Here is a 12768-nt window from a genome sequence, read left to right as displayed (position 1 = left end):
AACCAAAAACGGTGCAAATACTAGAAAATATTTAGGACTAGCAGGATACAGGATACTATAGAGGTATTATTGAAGGTTTTTTAAAAACAGCTATGCCATTATCAAATTTATTAAAAATGGGAGAAAAATTTGAATGACCCAAAGCGCCCGAAAACAGTTTTAAAATCCCTAATGACAATCCATGTAAAGAGCCTATTTTACAATATCCTGACTTAAGTAAATCATTCAAGTTATCAACGGATGCACCTGACTACGCTATTAGAGTGGTAATGAGTAAAAAAAAATGGGTTTGACTATCCTGTTACCTATCTTTCAAGAACTCTAAATAAAGCCAAAATTAATTATTTCATGACTAAAAAGGAATGTTTAGCTGCAATATACGCAATGCATCATTTTTGTTTGTATTTATTAGGAATTAAATTCGTTCTTGTGGCTGATTATGAGCCATTAAATTGGATGCACACAAGAAAAGATCTAGGACAGCGTTTAATTTACTAGGTGCCTAAATTCACTGATTGTGAATACACTTCTAATTACAAGCTAGAAAAATTCAATACTAATCCTAATGCATTTTTGTATGTGGAAAACAATATAAATAACGGATCACCATTATTAAGATTTATAATGATGGGTCGAAAAAAATGGAGGAGTGGGAATAACAGAGATAGAGAGTCAGAGAAAAAGAATGGTAAAAACACCCAATTTAACGACTACTAAACCTTTAGCACTGCCAACAACCTTGCAGGAGACAGCAAAAGTAACAAAACCTAGAAGCATGACCAAACCAGAAACAGATGTACCTTAATTGGACAGAGTCCCTGGACGACCCCTTGGTTCAAAAACAAACAAAGAACGGCCAAAGTAAGATCATAGTGTAATTGCTCAAAGGACTTGAACGAAAACATTTCCTCAGCCACAGACATCATCTGCACCTCGACTGAGTTCGTTAAGAAATGTCACTAAAAATACATCATAAGATTCTAGCTCATTAAAAGTAAATTTTTCATTATCAGTAGCGTCAGCATCACACACTTGTGATACAAATACATAAATCACAGGAATAAAAGCTAATAGTTCTGAAAATGAGAAAATGTCACAATTACCAGTCAAAGATATAATAAACCTTGATGAATCGTCAAGGATGAGTATGTTTTTTGAGAACAACCCGATTGATTCTAAAGAATCATCGGGAGAAAATACACAACCAGCAGTAAATGACTCTAGACAAAGTGGATTACGGCAAAAATTCACTGAAACGAAAGTAGCCTCAAATATAAGTACTGGCTGGAACTCAGATGCGACAAATACTGAAACCTCCGTTACACCCATTTTACTTAGTTAAGGTTTAAACGACGATGTTTTTAAACACCAACCTAAAACTACGACTAGAAATATTAATAAAGTTACTTATCAAGAAATAAAAAGTTAACAAAAAATTCTTATAAAGCCTTTAAAAATATTTAGACAAACCTAACAACGATTATGAGCCAGAGGAAGCTGATATAGATTTTTATCAGTAACCAGATTTTCTGATGAAGATAACTGAAATGGGTATCGATGATCTCGATACTTTTGATGATTATGTATAAGATGAAAGAATTGCAGATATATCAAGACGTACAACAGACTTTGAACCCCTATGTGATAAAGATAAAATTTTAACAAAATATATGACAAGTAAAAATTTATCCATTACTCCTCGTATTAAGGAAATTATACCCTTAGGTTCTAGTACATTGATGCACACGAGTACTTCTATTATTGCAAAAAACAGTTGATCTAAATCACTGGATTCAAAACAAATAACAGATGAAACCCTGAGTAACTTGAACTAAAAGAACTACTAGCAAACTAATTGCAATAAAAGTAAATTATTGATTGGAAGTATTGCACCTGATTTTATGCTACTATCGAAATTATACCCTTTCCAACCAATTATTCGATACAAACAACAATACGGAAAGATGTACGTAAGTCTTAGTGATAGTAGCAGTAGTACTGACAATTATATAGATGTAAATAGAGCTACGATAATAAACAGTGTAATTATCACCAGATTTTGCCTTGCATACAAAAGAAACAACATAGTTTATTTTATTCGCAAAGATTGTCAACCAATCACATCTGTATCAAGACTGTTGAGATTTATAGGTGCACTAGACTTTAATTATTTGTAAGCAAAAAACCAAAAACTGGCCAAATATTAATATCACCTTATGGAGGACATAATGTATTGTCAATCATTATAAGTAAAACATTTACCGATTTTATAACTTCAAAAAGTCTTACAAAAGCTTTTAAATCACTTAGAAAAATATTATTGTGACGAAACCTCAAAACCTTCTGAATTTAAAGAAGGAGGGATCTTACAGACTAATTAGAACCTGGATTGATAAAAGAAATGTTATTAACAACTTTAGATGAAACACGTATACAAATTACTGTCTCTTATAGTGAAGTTGATTTTTCGAAAATTCAAAAACGTAATGAAATATTACAAACACTACATGACAGCCCTGTTGGAAAACATAAAGAAATCAATCAAACTTATCGAAAAATTAGAGAACGATTTTATTGGCCTAGAATAAGAAATGATTTTCTCAATTATGTTCGTAAAACGCAGTCAAGAAAAAAATTTTAAAGAATAAAAACAAGAAAACCTCTCGTGCTTACAGACATACCTATTGCACATTTTAATAAGGTTTCTATTAATACCGTTCATAAATGAAGAATGACACTAAATAGTTCTTTCCGTTTGCTAGCATTACTACACAGTGTAATTTGACTAAGTACATCATATTAGTCCCTGTCCTAGATCTAAGATCAAGCACGTTTGCCGATACACTCATACTAAATGTAATATTAGCTTACAGTGCACTTAGAGCAATTTTTATTAGACAGACATGATACATTTATGTCTAATTTATTGACGCCCTATGAACTAGTATTTTGGTGATTACCCAGGTCGCCCTTGAAGATACCTGAAGATAAAAGGTAAGGAACATATCTATTATATTTACAAAATCTTATTAGTCGGCTTCAAGAAATGCAAATTGCGACAGAAAACTAAAAAATAAAAATGAAAATTCAAGCAAAAACAAGATACGATAAAAAACTAAAGCCTCTGAATGTCGAACGAAAGATTACGTTTGAGTAAAGAAAAAGTACGTTGCCATTAATTTAATCGCTAATATAATATACCCTTAAGTAAAATAAAGAATTATTTCACATGTCTTCCAAAAAAAAGACAACGATGCGGATTATATTAGCCATCTTAATGACAATAATGCTTGAAGGTTGCGCAGATTTAAACTATTCTAATCCTGGCAACTACCACATAAAACCACTGGAATACACTATCAACAAATGGATATTACAAAAATTAAAATAACTCATCGAAAGATAGTAATATGGCTTAATATTATTTAATTCTTATTGGAACATACATCTACTCAAAAATTAAATCAAACCTTTAGGTATTGTATTGTACAGTTTAATTATCCTAATTGTACTAACTATATGGAAATTGACTTTTTGAATTAAAAGATAATGCGATTGAAAAATTTTAAAGCAACCCTATTAAACATAATAAATACTGTGTTAGCCCATAATATTATTCCACCTTCAGCATACGAACAAAAATACTGACACCTTTTGGAATTATTAGAAGCATTACTAAAGGACTCTTTGGCTTAGTCACAGAAGACGATATCAACGTTATGAAACCAACATCAACAATTTGCGTACCGATTTGCAAAAAGAATATATTAAATTGTATGAACAAAATAGCCATATTCTTGCAGCTGCGTTCAAAAAACTATATTTATACTTCAAAACGCTATGAGCATATTCTAAGACAAGTTGCTGGATATTGATTTCAGAACAAGATTTTACTCTCGACAGATATTTAATACATTTATCAACTTACCTTAGAGAAACTGAAGAACTGCACATCCAAAGCTAATTTCTCCAAATATATTTAGAACCGTAGCCCAGGATGTAAAGAATCAAGCAGGAAATTTAGAGTTTGTAGCACGAATAGAGAATCTTTATGTTGACGAAATAAGCATTCTAAGCAAACTGAATGTTGTGCATCAAGAAAATAAAACCATGGTTATATCACATTTACTACTCATAGATCGAACCCCTCATAATATTTATAGACTACATCCAGTCATAATACCTTAACCTGAACAAAATGTATCTGCCTACATGAAACTATAGTATCCTTACTTAGTAGTAGCAGCAGGCAATAATTATTATTTACGATTAAACGAAGTTAAATTTAAACAATAATATAAAACAGTAGATGGTTAAATATGCTCTGCTATGGAACCGTTGAAAGAACCCTATTCTGTGAGCGAATGTGAAATCATTATGCTATTACGACCTAAAACAGAAGTATTTAAACACTGTGGAATTATATCCACACCGAAAACAGAAAGTCAATGAATTAAGTTACCAACTGATAATTCATGGTTAATCATGACACCTTATGAAAAACAATTAAGCATTAACTGCTTTTATAAAATGGATTGACAAAAGAGAGTAAAGGTATAGGTTTTTACGAATAAATGATGGGTGTACAGAAAAAACACACAAACTAACCTTAATGAGTGAACATAAGATCATTACTCTGATACAATATACCTATCAAGTAGAAGTGAACTTGAACTTAACTGTATGACATGAACCCTTTAAGGACACTTATGCCTTCCATGATGCTATGAAATTGATTCGAGAACTTTACTTCAATTGAAAAGCATGGACAGATAAAGAATTTATTGTACAAAATACAATAAATCAGTTAAAGAAAATGCGAACTCAAAAGTTGGAGGAAAAACAAACTTCTCTTTTAGTTTTAATACGTAATGTCATTAAAGCTATTATAATTATAATTATAACAGCAATACTCATTAGCAAAGCAAGAAAATGTATCAAGATGACTATATAACGTCGTGTCTCGGAAAAATTTATAAAACGCACCATTAATCCACTGAACACAGAACTCCAAGTAAATATAAAACAAGAACCAAAAGAACATAAACAAACTGAACTTCATGTCGAAATTGAAGAGAAACAAAAACTATCTAAATCATATAAATCTAGACCTACAATGAAGACACGGAGTTTGATACTCCCTTGCCATACACCCCAAAAGTTGGAAATGGACTCATAAATCAATAGTAATTTATTACTATTTTCCTTCCAGGCTTTATGATGAATGCCGACTATAAAATAACAATAAAAAATTGAGTCGACATATATCGTCTTTTACATGCAGTTATTAAACAATAAGAGAATAAAGAAATTATCAAGAAAATGCACATACTTCCGAATTTACATAGTTATACACATCGAACTGTAACTGCCATTTACAATAGTAATTTATTTTATAAAAAACCTTATCAAACACTAAATATAGGAAAAAAAATTCAGATGCTTATACTTTTCAGATGAAATCCACTATTTGTCTAGCAGAAAATATTTTTTTACCAACATTACCAAAAAGTTACAGTAATCAAGTGTGATGAAAAAGTGACATGATGTGACACTGATCTAAAAAGACTTATGTGTTTTTTTCCGTGGGATATAGAAGAAACGAAAAGGGAACAAGATCTCTTTTACCATTTCTCTTAACTTAGTATCCTAGAATACTATTATGCTGTTAGAGATTCGCGAGGAAGATTATCCCAAAGATATGTAAAATACATGGATCTTGAAAGTTCTCTTTTAGCGTTGCAGAACGATGAACCCAAGTATCGCATGAGATGCGCCGAACCAATAAAAGGAGTGCCAAACACAAAATAAACAAGAAATTGACTCACCCTTTATGTCAACAACAAGTTAAGTTAATGACATATCAAAGACATGTCATTACATGTAGAAGACAACGATGCACACAAACTTCAGGAACAAAGTTAACCTTTGCCAAAATTATCGAGTCACAAGAAAAAAATCAACAATAGCAGAAAATAAACTTAATAATTAAGCTCTACCATTCAACTAGTACTATCCTACGTCAAGAAAATATATCGCTTATTTCTGAGGTTTTAATTTTAAGCTTTTTCATACCTACAAGCGAATTTATATTTTGTTGATTATTACCATCCCGTATTAAAACTTGATCGGTGGATGCAGACATCACATAATCCTTTTTTTTCCCTAATTGCACTTTATTGTCCAGTTCTATCTTTGAGATTTATTTTTAAAAATTGTACAGTTTTAAGTTTTGCGTATTAAACAAAAAAAAAAAAAATATTTAACTTTGAGGCTTTGAGATTGAAATGCGTGTTATATTTTATTACAGCTGCATGTTACTCTACTGTAAAAATTTTTTTTTCATTATTAAGCTTCAACATGTATTAATATTACTTATTCCGTTGTTTTGTGAATCTGCAAATATTTTGAGATAGCATGATAAGTAATGATAAGATCTATCTATGTATTCCCTGCTTATCGTCCAACCGTTTTGTAAACATAATTTTATTTTCATATTTAAAAAAAAAATGTTTCCTGTTCTTATCAAATGCGGTACGAAAGTATGAAGATACCTTAACTCACGTACCTATCATCAAACCGAATACAATCATTTCATTATACAATACCCAAATTATCAACCCATTACAAATTATATTTCCTTTTGAGAAATAAGTTTTTAGCACTACATATATAGTAATTTAGTTTATAACCTTGTTTTTTATAAAGCTTAAATGACTATAGATTTCCGAGGAAGGTGATAGGTTTAAGAAGGGGAGGCTGTCAAGTGATGACTTGCGGAAAGAAATAAAAAAATTTTGTATTTAATTCTATTTTATGTTTTATTTATTTCTTCAATGATAAAATTTTAGGACTCTTAAAAGAGTCGTACTTAACGAAAGTCGACATCTAAAAAAGCCGACTGTATACTTCGTGGCTCTCGGAAGTGTCAAGTGACAACCGAAGCGAGCCGCTGAGTCCAAAAACATGGAGTCAGCAAGTACTAGTCCCATAGCATGTAAGACTAAGAAGTTTTAACGAAAGCTCCACGCAAGGTGCATTTCTTCGTATGGCGTTTTAATTAGTAGCTTTCTATCGCTTATCGATTGTGTTAAAATTACAATTGTTATATTAAAATAAAAATATAGGTACAATAAAATTTCATAGAGTGCCTCATTAAACAAATTAATAATACTAAAAGAAGAGTGATACCGAAGGGTCGTACAGACTGGAAGTGCTGAAATTATAATTTGATTGCATGTCATTAGCCGAAGTCTTATGTGGCCAGAGGCTCTATCACGACCTTCGATATCTCGCAAAAGTCAGTATTTTTTTCGATGATTTACATTAAATCATGGTTGTGCGCATGCGCAGTATAAGAATTATCAAAAAATACTGACTTTTGCGATATATCAAAAGTCGTGATAGAGCCCCTGGAGTTATGAGTTAATTAATGACATCAAAGACAGAGACCAAAAAGAATAAAATAAAAACAACGTTATTACAATGTATACATTTTACAAGCATAACATTTCCTTTTATTTCCTATAAACTAGTAAATAGTTGGACAGTCTGCTAATTCCGCAACTAGTCAGGGAGTGTGAGACCCAAATTCACAAAAATCTAGTTGTTACCGGATTATAAAGTTAAATAATCACGATTAATCATTTATATCTTAAATTAGCGTTTTTTTGATGGTTTATAATAACAGTAATTTATGCTGAAACGGTTTTTGTATTGTACATTAACAAATAATAAATATTGTTTCTTTACGTTTTGATTAAAAATTTTTTTTCACGCAACATTTTGTATTTCATAAGCACTGTCATCTTCAATTGATATAAACATACTATTTTTAGTTTTGCATTGTGATACTGACACATATAATTGTCTGTAAGCTTATACAATTTTTTTCATATAAACTAACACTGTTAACACTTTGTCCTTGTAATGTACCAATTGTTGTAGCAAATGTTAAAACTTACAAAAGTTGTTTCCCGTGTGGGATAAACTGTAAAGATAATAAATGACCCATAGTACTCAAATTTAGAGATATTATTTGTATAGACAATTTATTTTTCAGTTTTTAGTCAGTTACTGCTTCTGTTTTATTGTGTAGAAAAATATTTTTTTTGAAGTGGCAGTCGCGTATGCTTGCAAAAACCGTCACACATGCTTGCATTAGTTTTTATTTATTAATTTTTTCATTCAAATCGTACTTTATCCCTTTCGAGTTCGGATGGTTTTTACGATACTTTTAAACGTAGTTTAATTTTCTTTATCGTGAAATCAGATTTGAAATAAATTGCATTCGTTTTCTGTATCTGTTTACAATTCTTACGTACACTTAATTATAAACATCATTAAATTTTGTTTAATTTAAACAAGATCCATTTCATTATATCTCTCATTGTCCCTACTTTATCGTCGTTTTAAACCTTGCATCCCTTGTATCACACCTCACAAACTCACATTTAACTAGACACTTTTCAATCTCCAATTCATCCCCAAGTCTTGTCTCTTTCATCTCTTCTAACTTGTTAACAAGTTTTTACAATTTTGTTTCGAGTCTTTTCATCCCTATTAAGTGGCTCAATATCTGCTCTTTGTTCTTCTTCTGTCGTACTTACTCTTTCTGCCAGTAAGCATCACTTTTGCTTTTCAAATTTTTCAATTTTCTCATCTCACTTTTATAATATCTTATGCACCTAAAATTTTGTTTACCTTATCCGAGTCTGCTTACCTTTGCTTTTCTTTCCCTTTGTTATTTTCACTGCTTTTTTTGTATTTTTTTCATCTTTTATAGTCATGTCATTATCTTTCTTTTGATTACATATGTTTTCCTAATCTTAGCTGACACTTTTGTCCGGTCCTCTTAAAAATCACTGCACTTAATTTATTAAATTTTCCTCTTGTGCATACTCGCTTTTGGGTTTTTATCTCTATCTCTTTAATCTCTTCTCTCATATGATCTTTTCACTTTGCGATTTACTTTTTCAACTCAGCCTTATTTTTCTATGACTTAAAACCACAGCTTTTAACAGGTCGCGTTTACTTTGTTTCTTATGCTTACATTGCTTTCTCGTACCGTCTTCTGTACTTCAACATCATGCTGTGTCTCATTTTTGCAACTTTTCTATTCGTGTGATGCTCCTTAATTCCTTATTATTATTTTTTTACCGTCACTTCTCTACTTAATATTTTAACTTTTCTTCTACTTCCAAACTTCACTTTTGACTCATCTCTTATGTCTGTGCTCTCTCGTAGGTGTGCACACCTATGCTACTTGTAAGAAACTCGAATTTCTTACTCACATAACTATTGTTTTCACTTTATCACCTTTGTGAATTGCACAATCTATACTATACTGAGCTGATATATTCCCATTTAGTTGGCATAAAATTATGTTACTTAGGAAATAAATGTACTTATTGTATAAAAAAAAGAATGACTTTAATTGCAATAAATTATTCTTATTAGTTTTCCGATGCCTATAAATTTTAAACGTCTAATTTTTTCCTACCTTAATCTCTAAGAACAATTAACAAAAATTACTTTGATCTTTCAAACTGCTCACTACTGTTGCTAAGTCTTTCTTTGTATCATGAAAGCCGGATCATGAATTATTTAATCTACTTTGCGTTATTTTTTTTCAATCTATCTCTAAAGTTACACTTTTTATATTATTTAAGTCCAAAGGTAAACAAAAGCTTCTATGACCAGTCAATGCGTTTGGAAGCAATGCTGACGCAATACTAGTCCAAGCTATTGATACAAATTTTTTTCCTTAAAAAAAAAGTCATAAATTATTGTTCTGAACAAAAAAGATTTCTCTAGGTCTTCCTGATCATTATTGAACTAAAAATATATTAAATTGGTCATGTGTTCATAGAATAAAAGTCCTCAGTGTTATCATTCTAGTTCAAATAAATGTTTCTTACATGGTTAAATTAAACGGTAAGCATGATTTACCGTAAAATTTAAAAATCTTATTCAGGTGAAGAAGAGCACTACTTTTTTTGACATAAACAAAGACTTCTCTAAAATTTTTTATATTTTTACTCAATATTATTATTACGAATGTATTCTGAAATCGAAACTGCAAGAAAACGTAATAAAGTAGTAAAAAAAATGTGATAGCTTCATTAAAAATTTCATCAATTTTTTATACTGTGATTAATTAAACTCCTAGCGTGTGTAGTTTTTAAAATATTTTGTAAGATTTTTATTTTAAAAAACTAAAATCATAGTTTTTATTTAGTAGTTTTTTTTTCTATTTTATTGAATAATAACATATGACACTTTTTTTTTTTGGGAGATATTATATTGAATCTTTCAATCTGCTATTGCGGTATTGTTTTTCACGCTTTTTTTTCTCTTTTGAATTTTAAGGTTATTATTACAAATATAGTTTTCGAACACTTTTATCTATTTAGTAATTTTGCTAAGTCATAGATTTCATTTAACTCAAACCCAAGTAATGAGAATAACTTTAATTATTTTATTCGATTTTCATTGTTACTTTCGTTATCATTAATTTTTGCTTTTTTTCAGATGTACGAAAAGATTCGGTCTTTTGTAACATTTGTTATCAAAATACAGAATATATATGGGTCATTCTTTAGCAAAACGAACGGATTTTGCTAAAAATTAATCGTCATCGTTCCGATTTGGCTGAAAATTTTTTTCCAGTTTCTATATTATAGAATAACAGATGCGTGTCTAAGGGATTTTTTTTTAATCGCCTACATTCAATTTTATAAGTTATAACAAATTTCGTAATAAAGGTTAAAGACTCATTCGAAACAATGTGGAGCTCCCAATCCTTGAGAGCTACAAAATTTTCACCAATGGCACTTTTATAGCTAAAGAGTTGAACTTTTAAGAAAAAAATTAAAAAAGAAAATTATACACAAATTGATATTATTATTAAAAATTTAATTGTTTTAATTGATTTTTAACAATTGACCCCAAAATAAATCAAGTTTTTTTATGACCAACGTATTCTGCGTCAAATTTTACGTAAAAATCATGTTTTTAAAATATGGAGACTTTTCAATTGTTATTGTTAAAATATTGATTAATGTAGCGCGTAATAGTAAAAAAAACTGTTTTTTAAGTATAAAATGATATCTGTACCTCGTATCAAAAAGAATTTTAATTAAAAGTAGTAAATAATTGGAAGATTTACAACTTTTGTATTTACCGTTTGTCAGTATAACTTCAAAAATTTGTATTATCATGCAAAAAAGCAAGAAATCACCATTTGATCATTTATTTAGTATAAATTTTTATTAAAATTATATCTTGAGTGATTTTTTTTCCAATCTTATCTCATGAATTATAAATAACAAATTTTTATCAAAAAAAAAAAAAAAAAGATTATTAACGACTAAACTAAAAAATTATACTAACAATGCTCGACGTAACATCAACACGTAAACTGTTTTTTGTTCTTCAATTCTTTTTATTGCTACTTTGTTTTTTATTGTTTTATTAATTGTCTGCTTTTATATAAAAAATAGATTTTTCATCTTTTTGATTTTTTAGAATTTTAAAATTTCTCTAGGAAGCCTGCCTACAGTAACGATCTATGATTCAAAGTGTTACCCACGCTACTCGCGAACATTCCTCGTACTACAAATTCATTGGCTTCTGGATCGGCTGTGCGTTTATTTAAGTCCGTCACCAAGACATTCTAACTCGTTGTAATTTAAAGTTCAATAATTTTTACTTTGTAACAAAGCCACGGAAAGAAGCACGTAAAATGCAAAATACTAGCTATCGATCAGACAGATGTTTTAATTCTTTTAATCTCAAATATGTTACAAAAAACACTTCTGACTTGAGGACATTAAACAAAAACCAATTTTTGAAATTGGACTTGGCAATTTCGTCAGATGCATTACAACAAAAAATTCGTCCTTCTTGCAGCTTGAAGTTATCAAATTAAAAAAAAAAGATAACAAAGATAGGGAAAATAAACTACTAAAATTCGAACGTACAATATTTTAATTATTATATCCATTTAAGACATACCTAACCTTTCGTAGAATTTTATGTCGATGTTTTAGTCTAATTATTTTTTAAGACGCTACAAAAGGAGGATTCTTCAAGTGAATAATCTGATGAACTAGTTAAGAGCAGTAACGGTACATCTAGTTTTTAGGGAGATGATCCATCTCTGCAAAGTGAACGAGTGAATTTTTTTAACACAGGGTTAAGCTTTTTAGGATCTTTGCCCATCAAAAAAAAAAAACCATCGTCGAAAAGGTATTTGGAAGAAAAATTAAAACAAATACCGTCCGTAATTGATCAAAAAAATTTTTTATTTGACCTAAGATGATTCAGATAATCTTTATGCAGATGACAACGAGTCCTCTATAATGAGTGCTTTGCAATAAAGTTTCAACACTTTGGCCGATCGCGTTCATTAAATTGAAATTTTAACTATTTTTCGATCGTGGTCTTACAACAAATTTAAGGATGTATTTCCTTCCGCAACTCGTCACATAAAAGGCATAGCAAAAATTGTTGCTCAAGATAAGGAATTAATTGTGGATCCATACCCAAAACAACATCCATCTCTAGATGATAATGCTATCATTACAATTGTTAGCTTTTACCAGTCTGACGACTACGTATTAAAAAAAGACTAGTATTTAATAATTTTTTAAAATTGTACGAAATTTCTACTATTACGCATCCAACTAAAAAGGTAGTTTCTCAAAATTTGCTAGTTTGAGGCCAAAATATTGTATTTTAGCAGGTGCTTCTGGTACTCACTGT

At 29.9% G+C, this 12768-nt stretch overlaps 1 protein-coding gene across 3 annotated transcripts in view; it reads left to right on the top strand.

The window, feature by feature from the left end:
- IntS3 (integrator complex subunit 3) overlaps nucleotides 1–12768 on the top strand; it is a 254728-nt gene that overhangs the window by 200590 nt on the left and 41370 nt on the right. The window contains exon 10 of one of the 3 annotated variants that reach the window (XM_014361175.2): nucleotides 5457–5539. The exons of the other annotated variants lie outside the window; for them this stretch is intronic. Coding sequence (XP_014216661.2) covers nucleotides 5457–5531 — 75 coding nt within the window. The 3' untranslated portion in view covers nucleotides 5532–5539. Of the gene's footprint in view, nucleotides 1–5456; nucleotides 5540–12768 lie in introns of those variants that run through there. 3 annotated transcript variants of the gene reach the window in all.

Source organism: Copidosoma floridanum, unplaced genomic scaffold, assembly GCF_036245765.1.
Source record: "Copidosoma floridanum isolate Cflo_tuat_1 unplaced genomic scaffold, Cflo_Japanese_pri ptg000021l, whole genome shotgun sequence".
Taxonomy (NCBI): Eukaryota; Metazoa; Arthropoda; class Insecta; order Hymenoptera; family Encyrtidae; genus Copidosoma; species Copidosoma floridanum.
The sequence above is the reverse complement of the archived record's forward strand: the minus strand, read 5'-3'. Positions and strand labels throughout refer to the sequence as shown.